The sequence below is a fragment of the Heterodontus francisci genome, chromosome 17 (assembly GCF_036365525.1).
Source record: "Heterodontus francisci isolate sHetFra1 chromosome 17, sHetFra1.hap1, whole genome shotgun sequence".
In the NCBI taxonomy this organism is placed as follows: domain Eukaryota; kingdom Metazoa; phylum Chordata; class Chondrichthyes; order Heterodontiformes; family Heterodontidae; genus Heterodontus; species Heterodontus francisci.
This window is the reverse complement of record NC_090387.1, coordinates 27,402,458-27,424,609: the sequence shown is the minus strand read 5'-3', so window position 1 is coordinate 27,424,609 and position 22,152 is coordinate 27,402,458. Positions and strand designations below refer to the sequence as shown.

The window sequence follows — 22,152 nt, the reverse complement described above, 5'->3', positions numbered from 1 at the left end:
CTCTCATGCTCACATCTCTGTCCTGGAATTGCTGCAGTGTTCCAGTGAACATCAACGCAGGCTCGAGGAACAGCATCGCATTTACCGATTAGGCACACTACAGCCTGCCGGACTGAACATTGAGTTCAATAATTTCAGAGCATGACAGGCCGCCCATTTTACTTTTATTTTCAGTTATTTTTTCTCTTTTTTTTCTTTTTTACATTTTTTATAACCTTTTTTTGTGTTCATTTCATTTCATCTTAGTTTGTTCAGTTTGCTTACCCACTGTTTTTTTTCATGCTTGTACTTACTGCTGTTCAATCTTCAGTCCGTTAACACCCTATCTGTACTAATGCTTTGTCTTTCAACACACCGTTAACATATTGTTTGCCTTTGCTCCATGACCTTTTTGTTGAGCTCTGTGGCCTTGTCCAACCTACACCTTCTCCTTTGTTACCTCTTGTCCCACCCCTGCCTCACTTGCTTATAACCTTTGACATTTCTAATATTTGCTAGTTCCGAAGAAGGGTCACTGACCCGAAACGTTAACTCTGCTTCTCTTTCCACAGATGCTGCCAGACCTGCTGAGTGGCTCCAGCATTTCTTGTTTTTATTTTAAACAAATACTGTTGATTTTTAAAACATTTGTCGTTGGGTTGGGAGCATTGCTGGAAAGGCCAGAACTGATTGCCCATCCCTACTTGCCCTCGAGTAGGTGGTGGTGAACCACCTTCTTGAACCATTGCAGTCCCTGTGGTCAAGGTACACCCACAGTGCTGTTAGGGAGGGAGTTCCAGGATTTTGACCCAGCAACAGTAAAGGAATGGTGATAATAGTTCCAAGTCAGGATGGTGGGAAGCTTAGAGGGGAACATACAGGTGGTGATGTTCCAATGCATCCACACTGCCCTTGTCCTTCTAGGTAGTAGAAGTTGCAGGTTTGGAGGTGCTGTCAAAGGAGCCCTGGCGAGTTGCTCCAGTGCATCTTGTAGACAGTACACACAGCTGCCACTGTGCGTCAATGGTGGAGGGAGTGAATGTTTAAGGTGGTGGATGTATGCCGATCAAGCAAGCTGCTTTTTCTTGGATGGCGTTGAGTTTCTTGAGTGTTGCTTCTTGAGTGTTGTTGGAGCTGCACTCATCCAGGCAAGTGGATTGTACTTCATTGCACTCCTGACTTGTGCCTTGTAGATAGCAGGCAGGCCTTGGGGAGTCAGGAAGTGAATTACTCACTGCAGAAATCCCAGCCTCTGACCTGCTCTTTAGTCACAGATATGTTTCTGGTCAATGGTGGTACATTCGGTGATGGTAATGGCATTGAATCTCAAGGGGAGACTGTTTAAGTTTTCTGTTGTTGGAGCTGGTCATTATGTGGCATTGCTACTTATCAGCCCTGAATGTTGTCCAGATTGACCAACTGGACTGGCTCATTAAGAGGACTTGAAAGAGAATGCCTGGCATCACAATTCAAGTTCTTCTGATTTAGCTCCAGATAATCCTGCAAACTAATGTCCTAATGGTTAGACTGGTTCTAGTTGAACAAACAGCAGGAAAGTCATCAGTGCTAAGTTCTGATAAACTGTGCAGTGTAAGTGTCCCTAAGTCATGACTGTTGGTAGCCTCTGCTGAATTCTATGGGATATGATCCTAAGAGGGGGTGAAAGAGAATGTGCAAACAGACACTTGTCATGCAGACCTTCACTTGCCAAGAATGAGGCACATTAATTTCATCACATGGACATTAAATTTCAAATTGTTGCTGGGAAGAGAAGGCCTGTGACGAAGGGTTGCCAGGCCCCTGGCTGGAAAGACATTTTTGCATATTAACAGAGTGTTTGGAACAAAGGAGCAATCCCCTGCTCCAATACAATCCACAAACAGACATGGGCAAACCAGTTAGTCACATGACTAACCTGCTTGGCAGTCTGGGTTTTTTTCTGAATTGTACAGTTTTGAACTGAGAGCCTGCAGAAAGCTGTTTGCTCCTGGCCTGAAAAGACCTCTCCTGGCTGGCTCGCCACAGCCTCTCCTGTCCGCTCCCATCTCTTTCTAACGGAACCCCAAAACCCACTGAAGACACATAAACCCCAAGAGAGAGAAGTCTCCTACAGTGAACAAGGTTTAAGAATACTGGGCCCCAACGAAAAGCAAGATCTACCTACAATAAAGGACGCTACAGTGAGCTCAAAGAACCGTAACAAGAACTCTTCAGAAATAAAAACAAGAAATGCTGGAAATACTCAGCAGGTCTGGCAGCGTCTGTGGAGAGAGAAGCAGAGTTAACGTTTCAGGTCAGTGACCCTTCATTAGTTCTGATGAAGGGTCACTGACCTGAAAAGTTAATTCTGCTTCTCTCTCTCCACAGATGCTGCCAGACCTGCTGAGTATTTCCAGCATTTCTTGTTTTTATTTCAGATTTCCAGCATCTGCAGTATTTTGTTTTTATATAACTCTTCAGATATCGCCTCAAACTTTTCCACTTTATTTTTTTTCTGCTCTTCTCTGTCTCTATTTGCACGTGTATCGCGTATGCATGCTAGCGTGGGGCGCGTTGTGTATCTGTAGACGTTAACCGAATTAGAGTTTAAGTTTAATAAAATTTCACTTTTCTTCTTTAAACCCAAGAAAGTCTGTTTGTGCTCATTTCTTTGCCTTATAATTGGAAAGCGGTGAACAAGGATTCACCAAGGGGGAGCTAAAAACATGGTGTGTTTAAAATTAAACCCTGTTACAGTAAGACCAGGTGAAGGTTGATAGGGACCCCAAAACCTCTTTCTCACCTGGTCGTAACACACTCCACTTGCATGGAATTCTCAGCAACACTACAGTGATAAAAGAAACTTACTGATGGAAGCATAAATTTTTCCATCAGAGAATATGTTCTTAAATTTGTGGGAAGTAAAAACTGTACAAAGAGGCAAAAGTAGAGATAAAAGGGGATTGACTTTTAAATTAATCTGCAATGCATATAAAATAAATAAAAACATTTCGAGCCAACTGATTTGCTAACTCTTTTTACTTTACCCTTATCGTCTTTCATGTTGCTGCTTGAGAGACCCATGGAAGGTAAGATGACCAAGATCTAAGTAGCTGTGACCAGAGCGCTGACCTACTGCTGACCTGCAGCACTGTCAGTGGAGCCTTTGTTGCGCAGGCGATGACGTCACCCACACGGCGATGCGCGTCACGTGACTGCTTCAGCGGAACCTGTCCGTGACGTCACAGTCTCGTGAGAGTTGGAAGCCGTGGCCGGACCAGAGGGAGGAAGCAGCATCTCTGTATAGCTACAGTAACTCGGAGACCATGGACGGTACGGGGCACGGTGTTAGTTTAATATTAAAGGTGGGGTGGAGGGAGACTCGGTCCCTGCTTTGATATGTAATATCGGTGCTTCATTCCCTTTATCCTGGAATACACCGCCTGCTGCACTTGGTAACATGGCTGATGGGCTTTGCTATTGATATATAGTTATCCAGCAAGTTGACTTGGGTTTAGGGTTGCCAGCTTTTAGTTTTAGCACCAGGCTTCCTGGAAAATGCTCAAAATGTTAGCTGGGGCTAACAGTAAAAAACTGCTCTTGTACACTGGCCCTATAATGTCAGGCATCTTCCCAAGTTGCTATATTGATCCCGAGCAGGAAGTGATTTCACAGGGTCCAGACCTGGTTAGGAGAGAGGTTAGGGAAGGTGGTTGAAAGTGTTGTCAAAGAGTTGGGCTTCAGGAAACAGAGAGATAGAAATAACTTGCATTAATAAAATGCCTTTCAGTTCCTCAGTGTTTCACAGACAATGACACTTCAATTCCAGTTGCAGTGTAACTGTTGTTGTCTAGGTAAACACAACAGCCAATTTGAATACATCAAAGTCTCGCAAACAGAAATAAGTTGGATAATGTGTTGGACAGGGCAACACATTTTTTTTTTTATGAAAAGTGCCGTGGGATTCTTTACATCCACCTGAGAGGGCCTCATTTTATTGTCTCATTTTAAAAACAGCATATCTGACAATGCAGTCTGAGTTATGTGCTCAATTATGTGGTGTGGGGCTTGAACCCATGACTTTCTGACTGAAAGCTGAGAGTGCTACTATTGAGCTAAGGAAATAACAGCAAGCTGCATTCGTATAGTGCCTTTAACTTTATAAAAAATGTCCCAAGGTGCTACACAGGCATAAGGGGGAATAAAAAAGAACAATGAGCCAAAGTAGAAGATATTGGGAAGGGTGACCAAAAACTTGGTTGGAGGTTAGTTTTAAGGAGGGTCTTAAAGATGGAGAGACAGAGGAGTTTTGGAAGAGAATTCCAAAGTGTGGGATTTGGGTGGCAGAAGACATGGCTGCCAATAATGGAGAAAAAGGAGTAGGATGTGCAGAAGAGGCTAGTGTCAGAGCAACTGAGAATTTGGGGGATGGGTCTTTGTAGGGCTCGAGAAAGTCACAGCGATAGGGTGGCGTGAAGCCATGAAGATAACTAAATACAAGGTTAAGAATATTAAAACTGAACTGTTGGAGTAAGATATAGATCAGAGAGAACAAGGGAAATGCGTCAGTGTGACTCGTTGCAGGATAGGATACAGGCCACAGAGTTTAGATGCATACAGTAGTCTGGCGTATGGGAGACTGGCAAGGAGAGCATTGGAATAGTGGAGTCTGCAGGTGACAAAGGCATCAGTGAAGGTTTCAGTAGCAGATGCACTAAGGGCAAAGATGGGTTTGAAAGTAGGTGGTCTTTGTGATGGAGAGGATTTGAAACTCAGCTTGGGGTCAAATGGAGTGCCATCCTGGTAGCCTCCTTGGGGGATGCCAAAGTCTGTTTCTATGTGTTACTTATAATCCTAGGCGATACTCTTGACCAGACTGTGGGTTGTAACTTCTTTCAACAGGGTTAAATAGTCGGTGTATTTTCCTTGGATGGCAGTCCAAAGATTATAGTTCAGGAAATAAGCAATTTCTCACGTTTTTTGTTGTTGATTTTAGCTATGCAAAGTACTATGCCTATAAGTGAATAAGACAGTACTGCAATTCCAACCTCGGGATTCATTGAATCATAGAATGGTTACAGCAGAGGAGGCCATTCGGCTTGTCATGTCTGTGGTGGCTCTCTGCAAGAGCAACTCACTTAGTCCTACTCCCTGACCTTTTCCTGTAGCCCTGCAAATTTTTTCTCTCCAGGTAATTGTTCAATTCTCTTTTGAAAGCCATAATTAAATCTGTCTCCACCAGGGTCTCAGGCAGTGCATTCCAAATCCTAACCACCCGCTGCTTAAAAAAAATTTTTCCTCATGTTTCTGTTGCTTCTTTTGCCAATCACCTTAAATCGGTGTCCTCTGATTCTGGATCCTTCTGCCAATGGAAACAGTTTTTCCCCATCAACTCTATCCAGACCCCTCATTATTTTGAACGCATCTATCAAATCCCCTCTTAATCTTCTCTTTTTCCAAGCGTCTTCAATCTGCCCACGTAACTGAAGTTCCTCATCCCTGGAACCATTCTTGTGAATTCTTTCTGCACCTTCTCGTGCCTCCATACCCCTCCTAAAGTGTGCCGAGAACTCGACACAATACACCAGTTGAGGCTGAACCAGTGTTTTATAAAGGTTTATCATAACTTCCTTGCTTTTGTACTCTATGCCCCTATTTATAAAGCTCAGGATCCCGTATACTTTATTAATCGCTTTCTCAATCTGCTCTGCCACCTTCAACGATTTGTACGCATATGCCTCAGGTCCCTCTGCTGCACCCCTTTATTTTATCTTGCCTCTCCTTGTTCTTCCTACCAAAATAAATCACTTTACACTTCTCCGCATAAAATTTCATCTGCCACATATCTGCCCATTTCACCAGCCTGTTTATATCCTTTTGAAGATTGTCACTATCCTCCTCACAGTTCGCAATACTTCCACATTTTGTGTCATCTACAAATTTTGAAATTGTGCCTTGTATACCAAGATATAGGTCATTAATATGCATCAGGAAAAGTAAGGGTCCTAACACTGACACCTGGGGAACCCCACTATATATATATATATATATATATATATACCTTCCTCCAGTTCACCACTACTGTTTCCTGTCACTCAGCCAATTTCATGTACATGCTGCTACTGTCCTTTTTAATTCCCTGGCCTCTGATTTTTACCAAATTTATCATTCAGAAGATGTCATAAATTCTGATAGCAAAGTTAGACAAGAAAAGGTGAAATTTGTTCAGTTTATGAATGTAAAATATAATCATTGCTGTTAGAATTCTTTCTGCGGTTTGGAGTGAGGAAACACTCCATTGTGGCCTTGTAGGGCTTGGCTTTGCCTGTAAACTAGCCAACCTAACATGGGACCATTGATTTTGGATCTCCTAATGTGCTGCTCCAATTCAAGTCACAGGAGTAGCTCCACAGACTGATTTACAAATGTTTTCTTGTTGATCAAGTTTACTTCAATCTGAAGATTCCTGAGCTAGCAAATGTGAACACCAGAAACAATGTAGCAGTGTTCAGCCTGTGCTGACTTTTCGAGGTTTGCTTTTTCCAGAGTGACAGATGAGCTGCTTCCTTGTTTCTGTCTTGAAGCCACACCCTGTAAGACAAAGGTTGAATAAAAGATACACAGTGATTATTGACAACACAGCCGGCAGCTGACGTCATCCTACTGTGCCGATATGTGCACATGCGCAAATTGGTTCCTACACTCTGCGAATGCGCAGCGTTCCGCAGTGCCAGGACTGGTTGACACATGCGCAGAAGACGTCATTCCGTAACGCGGGCAGATGGTGGGGGATCCGGGCCAGAGAGAGCAGGGGTTGGGGGAGCGGGGAACGGAAAAAGCGAGGGTTGGGGGAGCGGAGAGAGCGCTGCCAAAGAACCTGCTGGTGGCAGGTGCGCTCTCCTTCCCCCCGCCGCCCGCCCGCTCACTCACTCACAGCCTCCCGCCAGCTCGCCACATACCTAACCGCTGGCTCACTCACCTGCCCGCTCGTTCACGAGCCGACCGCTCGTTCCCTCCCCTCCCCTCCCCGGCCCGCTCGTTCCCTCCCCTCCCCGGCCCGCTCGTTCCCTCCCCTCCCCGGCCCGCTCGTTCCCTCCCCTCCCCGGCCCGCTCGTTCCCTCCCCTCCCCGGCCCGCTCGTTCCCTCCCCTCCCCGGCCCGCTCGTTCCCTCCCCTCCCCGGCCCGCTCGTTCCCTCCCCTCCCCGGCCCGCTCGTTCCCTCCCCTCCCCGGCCCGCTCGTTCCCTCCCCTCCCCGGCCCGCTCGTTCCCTCCCCTCCCCGGCCCGCTCGTTCCCTCCCCTCCCCGGCCCGCTCGTTCCCTCCCCTCCCCGGCCCGCTCGTTCCCTCCCCTCCCCGGCCCGCTCGTTCCCTCCCCTCCCCGGCCCGCTCGTTCCCTCCCCTCCCCGGCCCGCTCGTTCCCTCCCCTCCCCGGCCCGCTCGTTCCCTCCCCTCCCCGGCCCGCTCGTTCCCTCCCCTCCCCGGCCCGCTCGTTCCCTCCCCTCCCCGGCCCGCTCGTTCCCTCCCCTCCCCGGCCCGCTCGTTCCCTCCCCTCCCCGGCCCGCTCGTTCCCTCCCCTCCCCGGCCCGCTCGTTCCCTCCCCTCCCCGGCCCGCTCGTTCCCTCCCCTCCCCGGCCCGCTCGTTCCCTCCCCTCCCCGGCCCGCTCGTTCCCTCCCCTCCCCGGCCCGCTCGTTCCCTCCCCTCCCCGGCCCGCTCGTTCCCTCCCCTCCCCGGCCCGCTCGTTCCCTCCCCTCCCCGGCCCGCTCGTTCCCTCCCCTCCCCGGCCCGCTCGTTCCCTCCCCTCCCCGGCCCGCTCGTTCCCTCCCCTCCCCGGCCCGCTCGTTCCCTCCCCTCCCCGGCCCGCTCGTTCCCTCCCCTCCCCGGCCCGCTCGTTCCCTCCCCTCCCCGGCCCGCTCGTTCCCTCCCCTCCCCGGCCCGCTCGTTCCCTCCCCTCCCCGGCCCGCTCGTTCCCTCCCCTCCCCGGCCCGCTCGTTCCCTCCCCTCCCCGGCCCGCTCGTTCCCTCCCCTCCCCGGCCCGCTCGTTCCCTCCCCTCCCCGGCCCGCTCGTTCCCTCCCCTCCCCGGCCCGCTCGTTCCCTCCCCTCCCCGGCCCGCTCGTTCCCTCCCCTCCCCGGCCCGCTCGTTCCCTCCCCTCCCCGGCCCGCTCGTTCCCTCCCCTCCCCGGCCCGCTCGTTCCCTCCCCTCCCCGGCCCGCTCGTTCCCTCCCCTCCCCGGCCCGCTCGTTCCCTCCCCTCCCCGGCCCGCTCGTTCCCTCCCCTCCCCGGCCCGCTCGTTCCCTCCCCTCCCCGGCCCGCTCGTTCCCTCCCCTCCCCGGCCCGCTCGTTCCCTCCCCTCCCCGGCCCGCTCGTTCCCTCCCCTCCCCGGCCCGCTCGTTCCCTCCCCTCCCCGGCCCGCTCGTTCCCTCCCCTCCCCGGCCCGCTCGTTCCCTCCCCTCCCCGGCCCGCTCGTTCCCTCCCCTCCCCGGCCCGCTCGTTCCCTCCCCTCCCCGGCCCGCTCGTTCCCTCCCCTCCCCGGCCCGCTCGTTCCCTCCCCTCCCCGGCCCGCTCGTTCCCTCCCCTCCCCGGCCCGCTCGTTCCCTCCCCTCCCCGGCCCGCTCGTTCCCTCCCCTCCCCGGCCCGCTCGTTCCCTCCCCTCCCCGGCCCGCTCGTTCCCTCCCCTCCCCGGCCCGCTCGTTCCCTCCCCTCCCCGGCCCGCTCGTTCCCTCCCCTCCCCGGCCCGCTCGTTCCCTCCCCTCCCCGGCCCGCTCGTTCCCTCCCCTCCCCGGCCCGCTCGTTCCCTCCCCTCCCCGGCCCGCTCGTTCCCTCCCCTCCCCGGCCCGCTCGTTCCCTCCCCTCCCCGGCCCGCTCGTTCCCTCCCCTCCCCGGCCCGCTCGTTCCCTCCCCTCCCCGGCCCGCTCGTTCCCTCCCCTCCCCGGCCCGCTCGTTCCCTCCCCTCCCCGGCCCGCTCGTTCCCTCCCCTCCCCGGCCCGCTCGTTCCCTCCCCTCCCCGGCCCGCTCGTTCCCTCCCCTCCCCGGCCCGCTCGTTCCCTCCCCTCCCCGGCCCGCTCGTTCCCTCCCCTCCCCGGCCCGCTCGTTCCCTCCCCTCCCCGGCCCGCTCGTTCCCTCCCCTCCCCGGCCCGCTCGTTCCCTCCCCTCCCCGGCCCGCTCGTTCCCTCCCCTCCCCGGCCCGCTCGTTCCCTCCCCTCCCCGGCCCGCTCGTTCCCTCCCCTCCCCGGCCCGCTCGTTCCCTCCCCTCCCCGGCCCGCTCGTTCCCTCCCCTCCCCGGCCCGCTCGTTCCCTCCCCTCCCCGGCCCGCTCGTTCCCTCCCCTCCCCGGCCCGCTCGTTCCCTCCCCTCCCCGGCCCGCTCGTTCCCTCCCCTCCCCGGCCCGCTCGTTCCCTCCCCTCCCCGGCCCGCTCGTTCCCTCCCCTCCCCGGCCCGCTCGTTCCCTCCCCTCCCCGGCCCGCTCGTTCCCTCCCCTCCCCGGCCCGCTCGTTCCCTCCCCTCCCCGGCCCGCTCGTTCCCTCCCCTCCCCGGCCCGCTCGTTCCCTCCCCTCCCCGGCCCGCTCGTTCCCTCCCCTCCCCGGCCCGCTCGTTCCCTCCCCTCCCCGGCCCGCTCGTTCCCTCCCCTCCCCGGCCCGCTCGTTCCCTCCCCTCCCCGGCCCGCTCGTTCCCTCCCCTCCCCGGCCCGCTCGTTCCCTCCCCTCCCCGGCCCGCTCGTTCCCTCCCCTCCCCGGCCCGCTCGTTCCCTCCCCTCCCCGGCCCGCTCGTTCCCTCCCCTCCCCGGCCCGCTCGTTCCCTCCCCTCCCCGGCCCGCTCGTTCCCTCCCCTCCCCGGCCCGCTCGTTCCCTCCCCTCCCCGGCCCGCTCGTTCCCTCCCCTCCCCGGCCCGCTCGTTCCCTCCCCTCCCCGGCCCGCTCGTTCCCTCCCCTCCCCGGCCCGCTCGTTCCCTCCCCTCCCCGGCCCGCTCGTTCCCTCCCCTCCCCGGCCCGCTCGTTCCCTCCCCTCCCCGGCCCGCTCGTTCCCTCCCCTCCCCGGCCCGCTCGTTCCCTCCCCTCCCCGGCCCGCTCGTTCCCTCCCCTCCCCGGCCCGCTCGTTCCCTCCCCTCCCCGGCCCGCTCGTTCCCTCCCCTCCCCGGCCCGCTCGTTCCCTCCCCTCCCCGGCCCGCTCGTTCCCTCCCCTCCCCGGCCCGCTCGTTCCCTCCCCTCCCCGGCCCGCTCGTTCCCTCCCCTCCCCGGCCCGCTCGTTCCCTCCCCTCCCCGGCCCGCTCGTTCCCTCCCCTCCCCGGCCCGCTCGTTCCCTCCCCTCCCCGGCCCGCTCGTTCCCTCCCCTCCCCGGCCCGCTCGTTCCCTCCCCTCCCCGGCCCGCTCGTTCCCTCCCCTCCCCGGCCCGCTCGTTCCCTCCCCTCCCCGGCCCGCTCGTTCCCTCCCCTCCCCGGCCCGCTCGTTCCCTCCCCTCCCCGGCCCGCTCGTTCCCTCCCCTCCCCGGCCCGCTCGTTCCCTCCCCTCCCCGGCCCGCTCGTTCCCTCCCCTCCCCGGCCCGCTCGTTCCCTCCCCTCCCCGGCCCGCTCGTTCCCTCCCCTCCCCGGCCCGCTCGTTCCCTCCCCTCCCCGGCCCGCTCGTTCCCTCCCCTCCCCGGCCCGCTCGTTCCCTCCCCTCCCCGGCCCGCTCGTTCCCTCCCCTCCCCGGCCCGCTCGTTCCCTCCCCTCCCCGGCCCGCTCGTTCCCTCCCCTCCCCGGCCCGCTCGTTCCCTCCCCTCCCCGGCCCGCTCGTTCCCTCCCCTCCCCGGCCCGCTCGTTCCCTCCCCTCCCCGGCCCGCTCGTTCCCTCCCCTCCCCGGCCCGCTCGTTCCCTCCCCTCCCCGGCCCGCTCGTTCCCTCCCCTCCCCGGCCCGCTCGTTCCCTCCCCTCCCCGGCCCGCTCGTTCCCTCCCCTCCCCGGCCCGCTCGTTCCCTCCCCTCCCCGGCCCGCTCGTTCCCTCCCCTCCCCGGCCCGCTCGTTCCCTCCCCTCCCCGGCCCGCTCGTTCCCTCCCCTCCCCGGCCCGCTCGTTCCCTCCCCTCCCCGGCCCGCTCGTTCCCTCCCCTCCCCGGCCCGCTCGTTCCCTCCCCTCCCCGGCCCGCTCGTTCCCTCCCCTCCCCGGCCCGCTCGTTCCCTCCCCTCCCCGGCCCGCTCGTTCCCTCCCCTCCCCTCCCCGCCCGTTCCCTCCCCTCCCCTCCCCGCCCGTTCCCTCCCCTCCCCTCCCCGCCCGTTCCCTCCCCTCCCCTCCCCGCCCGTTCCCTCCCCTCCCCTCCCCGCCCGTTCCCTCCCCTCCCCTCCCCGCCCGTTCCCTCCCCTCCCCTCCCCGCCCGTACTCTCCCCTCCCCGCCCGTTCTCTCCCCTCCCCGCCCGTTCTCTCCCCTCCCCGCCCGTTCCCTCCCCTCCCCGCCCGTTCCCTCCCCTCCCCTCCCCGGCCCGCCCGTTCCCTCCCCTCCCCTCCCCGGCCCGCCCGTTCCCTCCCCTCCCCTCCCCGGCCCGCCCGTTCCCTCCCCTCCCCTCCCCGGCCCGCCCGTTCCCTCCCCTCCCCGCCCGTTCCCTCCCCTCCCCGCTCGTTCCCTCCCCTCCCCTCCCCGCTCGTTCCCTCCCCTCCCCTCCCCGCTCGTTCCCTCCCCTCCCCTCCCCGCTCGTTCCCTCCCCTCCCCTCCCCGCTCGTTCCCTCCCCTCCCCTCCCCGCTCGTTCCCTCCCCTCCCCTCCCCGCTCGTTCCCTCCCCTCCCCTCCCCGCTCGTTCCCTCCCCTCCCCTCCCCGCTCGTTCCCTCCCCTCCCCTCCCCGCTCGTTCCCTCCCCTCCCCTCCCCGCTCGTTCCCTCCCCTCCCCGCTCGTTCCCTCCCCTCCCCGCTCGTTCCCTCCCCTCCCCGCTCGTTCCCTCCCCTCCCCTCCCCTCCCCGCTCGTTCCCTCCCCTCCCCTCCCCTCCCCGCTCGTTCCCTCCCCTCCCCGCTCGTTCCCTCCCCTCCCCTCCCCGCTCGTTCCCTCCCCTCCCCTCCCCGCTCGTTCCCTCCCCTCCCCTCCACGCTCGTTCCCTCCCCTCCCCTCCCCGCTCGTTCCCTCCCCTCCCCTCCCCGCTCGTTCCCTCCCCTCCCCTCCCCGCTCGTTCCCTCCCCTCCCCTCCCCGCTCGTTCCCTCCCCTCCCCTCCCCGCTCGTTCCCTCCCCTCCCCTCCCCGCTCGTTCCCTCCCCTCCCCTCCCCGCTCGTTCCCTCCCCTCCCCTCCCCGCTCGTTCCCTCCCCTCCCCTCCCCTCCCCTTCCCTCCCCTCCCCTCCCCGCTCGTTCCCTCCCCTCCCCTCCCCGCTCGTTCCCTCCCCTCCCCTCCCCGCTCGTTCCCTCCCCTCCCCTCCCCGCTCGTTCCCTCCCCTCCCCTCCCCGCTCGTTCCCTCCCCTCCCCTCCCCGCTCGTTCCCTCCCCTCCCCTCCCCGCTCGTTCCCTCCCCTCCCCTCCCCGCTCGTTCCCTCCCCTCCCCTCCCCGCTCGTTCCCTCCCCTCCCCTCCCCGCTCGTTCCCTCCCCTCCCCTCCCCGCTCGTTCCCTCCCCTCCCCTCCCCGCTCGTTCCCTCCCCTCCCCTCCCCGCTCGTTCCCTCCCCTCCCCTCCCCGCTCGTTCCCTCCCCTCCCCTCCCCGCTCGTTCCCTCCCCTCCCCTCCCCGCTCGCTCCCTCCCCTCCCCACCCCGGCCCGCTCCCTCCCCTCCCCTCCCCTCCCCACCCCGGCCCGCTCCCTCCCCTCCCCACCCCGGCCCGGCCCGGCCCGCTCCCTCCCCTCCCCACCCCGGCCCGGCCCGCTCCCTCCCCTCCCCTCCCCACCCCTCCCCACCCCGGCCCGCTCGCTCCCTCCCCTCCCCACCTCGGCTCGCTCCCTCCCCTCCCCTCCCCTCCCCGCTCGCTCCCTCCCCTCCCCTCCCCGCTCGCTCCCTCCCCTCCCCTCCCCGCCCCTCCCCGCTCGCTCCCTCCCCTCCCCTCCCCTCCCCGCTCGCTCCCTCCCTCCCCTCCCCGCCCCGCTCGTGCCCTCCCCGCCCCGCTTGTTCCCTCCCCTCCCCGCTCGTCCCCACCCTCCCCTCCCCTTTCCGGCCGGCTCGCTCGCTCCCTCCCTCCCTCCCCCCCCCTTTCCGGCCATTGTGTGCTACCATGTGTTTAGGTTGCCAACTTGTGATTATTTGAGCAGCGCCATCTTTAATCCTGGCAGCTGCCTGACATCGCAGACTGCGACGTTTTACTGGCACAGGCTGCATTTACGCGTGTGCCATTGCAGCACCACCTCGTGGTTGCATTGTCAGCAAATGCAGCCTAAAAGATATTGCCAAATTTTGATGTAACTTGAAGCTTGTTGGAATACATGGCAAAATCTATGGTATAGTGTCTGTTGGACTACCCACAGTCGAGCCTTTGGTGAATATTTCTGCTGATTGCAAGAAAATTCACTGCATAGTATATAAGACAGCATCCAATTCGAGTATCATTTTTAAAGGTGCAGCTAGATTCAGAATGTTTGTTTTAACACTGAAAGAGCAGTTGGGAATAACGTAATGTATATCAAAACATGATGGAGGGGAATGTTTGAACATTGAGTGTTTTGAACTGATCAGCCTAAGTACTAAAGTTAGGTATTTGGAGAACTGGGTCTTGGGATCTCTGCCTTCTGGTCTAGATAATGTGCTTAGCTGTGAAAATTTTAATGTATTTGTTTTATCTTTTTAAATCAGCCAGTTGTGGATATGTGAGTAGACAATGTGGTGCTGTTAGACTGGAGCTGAGAATCCTATTTGCATGCCATAAAGCTTGCTAATGTACAAAGTTATGTTGATGTGCAGTCTAGTAGGTGATCCAAAGTAGTTCTTATGAAAACATAAATTTCAATTATTAAGCAATCTATTGTCGCCATCAGACATGTTGATATGTTTGCGCTGTGGAATCGGGCTTATGTTTTCCCTCTGTTGCTGTCCCCATTTTCTTTTCAATTGTTATTGGGATTTGGGCAGCACTTGCAAGGCAGTATTTATTAACAGTTCACAACTTGCTATGGTGGGATTTGAATTCCTAGCCTTTGGGTTGCTGGTCCAGTAATACCATACTGTTCTCGGAGTTTTCCACAGGATGTTGTCGACCAAAGAAGATGCCTTATCCTTGGCAGTACAAATATTTTAAATACATTAGTTGCAAATTTTTGATACCTTGTGTTAACAAGTGCACTGTATCAATAATCATATTTAAATTTCTTTTTTTGTTACAGATACTTTGTTTCAGTTACGGGTAAGTACTAAAATTCTAATTTGCTTTTTCTATTTTAGAAATGAATCAAATGTCCATTTTCATATAAAATGATCATTTTCATATCTCTCAAGTTGGCTATGATGTGATTGAAGTACAGTAATGCAGCAGGCTTTTATGTGTGTATATATTAGTGCTTCTTGACTTCAACGTATCTACAGCAACAGGATCGATTAATTCATCCTCCTCCACCACCTCTGCTCCATGACCCACCATTCGGGGAGGGGGGCAGCGAGGGGGCTACACTCTCTGTTCCACTCCTATTGGGCAGCACAGTGGTGCAGTGGTTAGCACTGCAGCCTCACAGCTGCAGCGACCCGGGTTCAATTCTGGGTACTGCCTGTGCGGAGTTTGCAAGTTCTCCCTGTGACCGCGTGGGTTTTCGCCGGGTGCTCTGGTTTCCTCCCACAGCCAAAGACTTGCAGGTTGATAGGTAAGTTGGCCATTGTAAATTGCCCCTAGTATAGGTAGGTGGTAGGGGAATTGAGGGAAGATGGGGATGTGGTATGAATATGGGATTAATGTAAGATTAGTATAAATGGGTGGTTGATGATCGGCACAGACTCGGTGGGCCGAAGGGCCTGTTTCAGTGCTGTATCTCTAAATAAAAAATAAAATAAAAATAAATAGCCAGCGTATCTCCAGCAACAGCTTCTCTTTCCACTCCCATGTGGCGACTTTCAGATTTCCCTAAGCTTAGTCATTGGTCTCTTTCCAGCCCCTCCATTTCTTCATTTTTATGTTCCTTCTTGCCAATATTATCTATAAGCATGATGTCAGCTTACTATCAATATACCAGTATATTGATATTTGCAAGCTCTATCATCTTCACCCTTAACTTCATACTACTTAGGTTAATTGGCCATTATAAATTGCCCCTAGTATAGGTAGGTGGTAGGGGAATATAGGGACAGGTTGAGATGTGGTAGGGATATGGAATTAGTGTAGGATTAGTATAAATGGGTGGTTGATGGTCGGCACAGACTCGGTGGGCCGAAGAGCCTGTTTCAGTGCTGTATCTCTAAACTAAACTAAACTAAAACTAAACTACTTCTGTATTACCAGATTGCTAATCTTGCATTGAGACACAGATATACCGTTTGTCCATCATCCTTGCCCTTACTGACCTTCAATAGCTCTCAACCCCATTGAATTCCATCCCATAAGCTGCTGTTCTACAACTCCAATATCCTATGCACTGCTCCTCTCTCTTTCCCACCTCTGTTGGTAGCACAGCCTTAACTGTCAAGGCCCGACACTGCAGTTTGTTCCCTCAGCCATTTGACCCTACTGCTCATATTTCCACCTTTTTGAGTCTTCTCGCAACCTTTTTCAGCAGTATTGTCAGTCATCTCTTACTCTTCTTTGGCTCAGTTGGTAACAAACTCTGTCTCCTGAGTGGGAAGGTTGTGGGTTCAAGCCCTACTTCGGAACTTGGATATATAATCTAGATAGATACTTTTCGGCAGTATTGAAGGGGTGCTACATTGTTCGATGTCCCATCTTTTGGACAAGATACGAAACCAAAGCTTTGTCTGTCTGAAGTGGTGATATGCGATCCTATTTGAAGACTAGCAGGGCACATCTATTCCAGGAATCACAGAATTTTTGCAGTGCAGAAGGAGGCCATTTGGCCCATCATATCTGAACCGGCTTTCTGAACGAGCGATTCACTTAGTGTCATTCCTCCGCCTGCTCCCTGCACATTCTTCATTTTCAGCTAATAGTCTAATTCCCTTTTGAATGCTTCAATTGAACCTGCCTCCACCACATTCTCGGGCAGTGCATTAACCACCTTAAACCACTCCCTGCATGAAAAAGTTTTTCCTCATGTCACTTTTGCTTCTTTTACCAATTACTTTAAATCTGTGCCATCTCCTGAGTGCATCCCACTCTCCAACAATACTGATGAGAGTGATAGTTCATCTGGGGAGTGCAGCCAGAGACAAGTCTATGGCTCCACAGGTGGCTCAGCTGTTCGGGGCGAGGTGCGGGTACAAGGAAGACTGGAAGAGCAATATTGATAGGCAATTTGATTGTTAGGGGAAGTGAATCCAGGATGGTGTGTTGCCTCCCTGGTGCCAGGGTCAAGGATGTCACTGAGCGGCTGCAGAGCACCCTGATGGGGGAGGGTGAACAACCAGCAGCCGTGGTTCACATTGTTACAGGCCTGCTACCTGACTTGAACCCGACAGGACCCGACGACATGTGTCGGGGTTGGGTCGGGTTGCACATCCGGGTCCAGCATTCGGGCTCGGGTCGGACACGCTCCATCACAGCTAAGTGGCTCCACCGTTAATGCAATTTTTTGACTAGAAAGGTGGTTTTGTTACAGTTATTTTAAACTTGTGTAGATCAGCAAGAAAGTGAAAAATGGAAGGTAAGTTAACTGATGGTCGGGCGCGGGAAAAAATGGAAGGACTCGGGCCGGGTCGGGCTCGACTCAGATGTTGTTCTTTCAGGTTCAGGTCGGGTTTTTTTCTTGCAGACCCGAGCAGGCCTTTACACATCGGTATGAACCACCTAGGCAGAAAGAGGGATGTGGTCCTGCAGTCAGAATTCAGGGAGCGAGGAAGGAAATTAGCAAGCAGGACCTCAAAAGTAGTAATCTCTGCGTTACTCCCAGTATCACGCGCAAGTGAATATAGAAACAGGAATATAAAGCAGATGAACGTGTGGTTAGAAAGATGGTGCAGGAGGGAGAGCTTTAAATTGTTGGGACATTGGGACTGGCTCTGGGGGAGAATGGACCTGTATCGGCCAGAAGGGTTACATCTAAATAGAGCTGGGACTGAGTTCCTTGCGGGGCGATTTGCTACTGCTATTGGGGAGGGGTTAAACTAATTTGACAGGGGCAAGAGTTCCTAGACTGCTCAGGAAAATTTTCTACAGCAAAATGTTTTCAGTCCAATGGGAAAGGAGGCACTGCTAGACCTGGTTCTTGGGAATAAGGTGGGACAGGTGGATAAAGTGCCAGTAGGAGAACATTTAGGGAACAGTGAACATTGCATCATTGAACTCACTGCCCACAAGGGTGGTGGAAGTGGAGACGATCAATGAATTCAAGAGGAAGTTGAATGGCCACCTGAGAGAAATAGACTTGCAGAGCGATGGGGATTGAACCGGGGAGTGGAACTGACTGCATAGCTCTGTGGATATCTGGCATGGACTTGATGGGCTGAGTGGCCTCCTTCTGTGCAGTAAATTACTCTATAAGTTTTAGGCTGACTCTATAATGTTTAGGCTGACTATGGAAAAGGAAAGCCAGCTTCAATGGTGTAGCAATGTATCTGGGCTGAATAAATTGGAGCCAAAAGTTGGCAGGGAAAATGATAGCTGAACAATGGACTACCTTCAAAGGAGAGAGAGTTCGTGCACAGTCATGGTATGTTCCCTCAAAAGGTAGGGTAAACAAAGCCAGAGCTCCCTGGATGGCAAAAGAGATAGCAATTAATATAAAGAAGAAAAAGTGTGCTTGTGGCAGATGTCAGGTAGAAAATACTATTGAGAACCAGGTTAAATATAGAAGATTCACTGGGGTAGTGATGAAGCAAATAAGAGAAGCAAAGACAGAGTATGAAAAGAGACTGGTAGCTAACATGAAAGGGAATCCCAAAGTCTTCTATTAGAACATTACAGCGCAGTACAGGCCCTTCGGCCCTCGATGTTGCGCCGACCTGTGAAACCATCTGACCTACACTATTCCATTTTCATCCATATGTCTATCCAATGACCACTTAAATGCCCTTAAAGTTGGCGAGTCTACTACTGTTGCAGGCAGGGTGTTCCACGCCCCTACTACTCTGAGTAAAGAAACTACCTCTAACATCTGTCCTATATCTATCACCCCTCAACTTAAAGATATGTCCCCTCGTGTTTGCCATCACCATCCGAGGAAAAAGACTCTCATTATCCACCCTATCTACCCCTCTGATTATCTTATATGTCTCTACTAAGTCACCTCTCCTCCTCCTTCTCTCCAACGAAAACAACCTCAAGTCCCTCAGCCTTTCCTCGTAAGACCTTCCCTCCATACCAGGCAACATCCTAGTAAATCTCCTCTGCACCCTTTCCATAGCTTCCACATCCTTCCTATAATGCGGTGACCAGAACTGCACGCAATACTCCAGGTGCGGCCTCACCAGAGTTTTGTACAGCTGCAGCATGACCTCGTGGCTCCGAAACTCGATCCCCCTACTAATAAAAGCTAACACACCATATGCCTTCTTAACAGCCCTATTAACCTGGGTAGCAACTTTCAGGGATTTATGTACCTGGACACCAAGATCTCTCTGTTCATCTACACTACCAAGAATCTTCCCATTAGCCCAGTACTCTGCATTCCTGTTACTCCTTCCAAAGTGAATCACCTCACACTTTTCCGCATTAAACTCCATTTGCCATCTCTCAGCCCAGCTCTGCAGCCTATCTATGTCCCTCTGTACCCTACAACATCCTTCGGCACTATCCACAACTCCACCGACCTTCGTGTCATCCGCAAATTTACTAATCCACCCTTCTACACCCTCTTCCAGGTCATTTATAAAAATGACAAACAGCAGTGGCCCCAAAACAGATCCTTGCGGTACACCACTAGTAACGAAACTCCGGGATGAACATTTGCCATCAACCACCACCCTCTGTCTTCTTTCAGCTAGCCAATTTCTGATCCAAAGCTCTAAATCACCTTCAACCCCATACTTCTGTATTTTCTGCAATAGCCTACCGTGGGGAACCTTATCAAACGCCTTACTGAAATCCATATACACCACATCCACTGCTTTACCCTCATCCACTTGTTTGGTCACCTTCTCGAAAAACTCAATAAGGTTTGTGAGGCACGACCTACCCTTCACAAAACCGTGCTGATTATCGCTAATGAACTTATTCTTTTCAAGATAATTATAAATCCTATCTCTTATAACCTTTTCCAACATTTTACCCACAACCGAAGTAAGGCTCACAGGTCTATAATTACCAGGGCTGTCTCTACTCCCCTTCTTGAACAAGGGGACAACATTTGCTATCCTCCAGCCTTCCGGCACTATTCTTGTCGACAATGACGACATAAAGATCAAGGACAAAGGCTCTGCAATCTCCTCCCTGGCTTCCCAGAGAATCCTAGGATAAATCCCATCTGGCCCAGGGGACTTGTCTATTTTCACTCTTTCCAAAATTGCTAACACCTCCTCCTTGTGAATCTCAATCCCATCTAGCCTAGTAGGCTGTATCTCAGTAATCTCCTCGACAACATTTTCTTTCTCTACTGTAAATACTGACGAAAAATATTCATTTAACGCTTCCCCTATCTCCTCTGATTCCACACAACTTCCCACTACTATCCTTGATTGGCCCTAATCTAACTCTAGTCATTCTTTTATTCCTGATATACCTATAGAAAGCCTTAGGGTTTTCCTTGATCCTATCCGCCAATGACTTCTCGTGTCCTCTCCTTGCTCTTCTTAGCTCTCCCTTCAGATCCTTCCTGGCTAGCTTGTAACTCTCAAGCACCCTAACTGAGCCTTCACGTCTCATCCTAACATAAGCCGCCTTCTTCCTCTTGACAAGCGCTTCAACTTCTTTAGTAAACCACGGCTCCCTCGCTCGACATATAAATAGTAAAACAAGGAGTGGGGCTGATTAGGGACCAACAAGGGGATTTATGCATGGAGGCAGAGGGCATAATTGAGGTATTCAGTGAATACTTTGCATCTGTCTTTACCAAGGAAGAAGATGCAATCCAGGCAATGGTAAAAGAGGAGGTAAATCAGGCATTAGAAGGGTTTAAAATTGATAAGGAGGAAGTATTGGATAGGCTGTCTGTACTTAAGTGGATAAGGCACCAGGACTGGATGAGATTCATCCAAGGATACTGAGGGAAGTGAGAGTGGAAATGCGGAGGCGCTGTCCATAATTTTTCAGTTTTCCTTAGTCTCGGGGGCGGTGCCAGAGGACTGGAGAATTGCAAACGTTACATGCTTGTTCAAAAAAGGATGTAAAGATAAGCCCAGCAACTACGAACTACTAGTTTAACTTCGGTGGTGGGGAAATTTCTAGAAAGAATAATTCAGGTCAAAATTAATAGTCACATGCACAAATGCGGGCTAATTAAAGCCAGTCTGGATTTCTTAAAGGAAGATCATGTTTAAGGGATGATGCTAACGCTGGCAAGGCCACATTTTTTTTGCTCGTGTAGTTCCCTGAGAAAGTGGGCTGCTTCCTTGAACCCCTCATAGTGATTTTGGTGATGGTGTCCCCTCAATTTTGTTGGGTTGGGTACTACAGAATTTAGATGATTAACACCCAGTGCTGTACGTCCTTAGCAGGATTGTGTGTAATTTCCAAGATGTTGCTGAATTTGTGATCTTGGTTTTAGAGGTTTTGAGGCTAGGGTTGGCTGTTCAAGTAAGCTTGTTGAATTACTTCAGTTTTTCCTATAATTAGTACATCTTGCAGCCACATTGTGGTAGTAGTGGATGGGTTGGATCATGAGTCCAGTGACAAGAGTGCCAAAAAGGAAGCTGCTTTGACCTGGATGGTGTTGAGATTCTTGACCTTTGTGGCTATATGCATTCAGGGAAACAGTGTGTTTTCCATCACAATCCTGATTTGATCCTTGTGGACAGGTTTGAGGGAACAGGTGGGGTGCCACTTATCACAGAGTACCCAGCCTGTGCCCTGCTCCTTTAGCCATGAGTTAGATAAGCTCTGGTCAGTGGTGACCAGTCCTATTGGGAACTTGACAATGGTGATGCAGTTAAATGTCAGGGTGAGGTGGTTGGGCTTTTTTGCCTGGTACTTATGTGGCGCAAATGTTATCTGCCAGTTCTCAGCCTCAACCTGAATGTTACCCAGGTCTTTTGCAGGCTGTCTTGGTGCATTGGTCAATGTTCCTCCCTAAATTAACAGATGACTGGTCTTTCATTGATTTATTGTTTGCAGGACTTTGTTGTCCTATTGACTGCAATATTTGCCTACATAAGTGAATGCACTTCAAAAGTAAGATATTGATTGTGAAGTACTTTGAGATGCTCTAAGGAGGTGATGATGTGCTCTATAAATGTAAGTTTATCATTTGTAGCTATGTGATGGATGGATTAATAAATTTAAAGCAATTATCTCTTTACCTTCTCCATCATCTGACAGCAGCTCTAATAGTTAACCCTTGGCCCTCTCTAATTAAAGTGATCATACTGCTTTCCTTTAGCCATTCCTGAGTGAGTGATGTAGATGGGAGTACTCCTATTCTGTATCCTCCTTGCAGATTTAAAAACATGCATGAAGCTTAATCTTTCTGGGTTCATTATATCTGGATAACAATCTCGCCTGTGAACAATTTGTACTGTTGATTATTAATCTTCTGTCTTAGTGGGAAAATATACCTCATGGCTTCAGACCTAGAAATTTGCAGGATTAATTGCAGATCTCACTGAGCTAGCTGATCATAGGCAGAAAAGCTGAGGGGTGCAGGGTACTACTATTAGCCCCATATGCCTAGGCTATGGAAAGAAAAGCAGCAGGGCTTCTTGTCTTGATCATTGTCCAGGAATCCCTTCTCTTCTCTCCAGCACTAGTATGTTTGGGTAGGTGTATGGACTGCGGCTCAATTATGATGCTATCTGTGGTTAAGACTATTGACGCTCGTTCAGGGTCACACATAAAAAATGACCACTTGAATAACGTACCAGGGAACCATGCCCAAAACCTGGGGCAGGGAGGACTGTTTACTGGAAGAATTACTTTGCTCTTGGTTTTTGCTTTGTATTATGGAAAGTTACTTCATAATTTTTTAATCTTTTACAGTTCACATCAAAACAGCTGGAGAGATTGGCCAAGAAGGCAGAAAAGGACTCCAAATCTGAACAAGCTAAAGTGAAGAAGGTTAGTGCTCACTTTACATATTTTAGTTGGTT

At 53.6% G+C, this 22,152-nt stretch overlaps 1 protein-coding gene across 1 annotated transcript in view; it reads left to right on the top strand.

Moving 5' to 3' along the window:
- Positions 1-3,193: 3,193 nt before the first annotated feature.
- chmp1a (charged multivesicular body protein 1A) overlaps positions 3,194-22,152 on the top strand; it is a 28,193-nt gene continuing 9,234 nt past the window's right edge. The window contains exons 1-3 of the mRNA XM_068049186.1: positions 3,194-3,291; positions 14,202-14,221; positions 22,043-22,120. Coding sequence (XP_067905287.1) covers positions 3,285-3,291; positions 14,202-14,221; positions 22,043-22,120 — 105 coding nt within the window. The 5' untranslated portion in view covers positions 3,194-3,284. The remainder of the gene's footprint in view (positions 3,292-14,201; positions 14,222-22,042; positions 22,121-22,152) is intronic.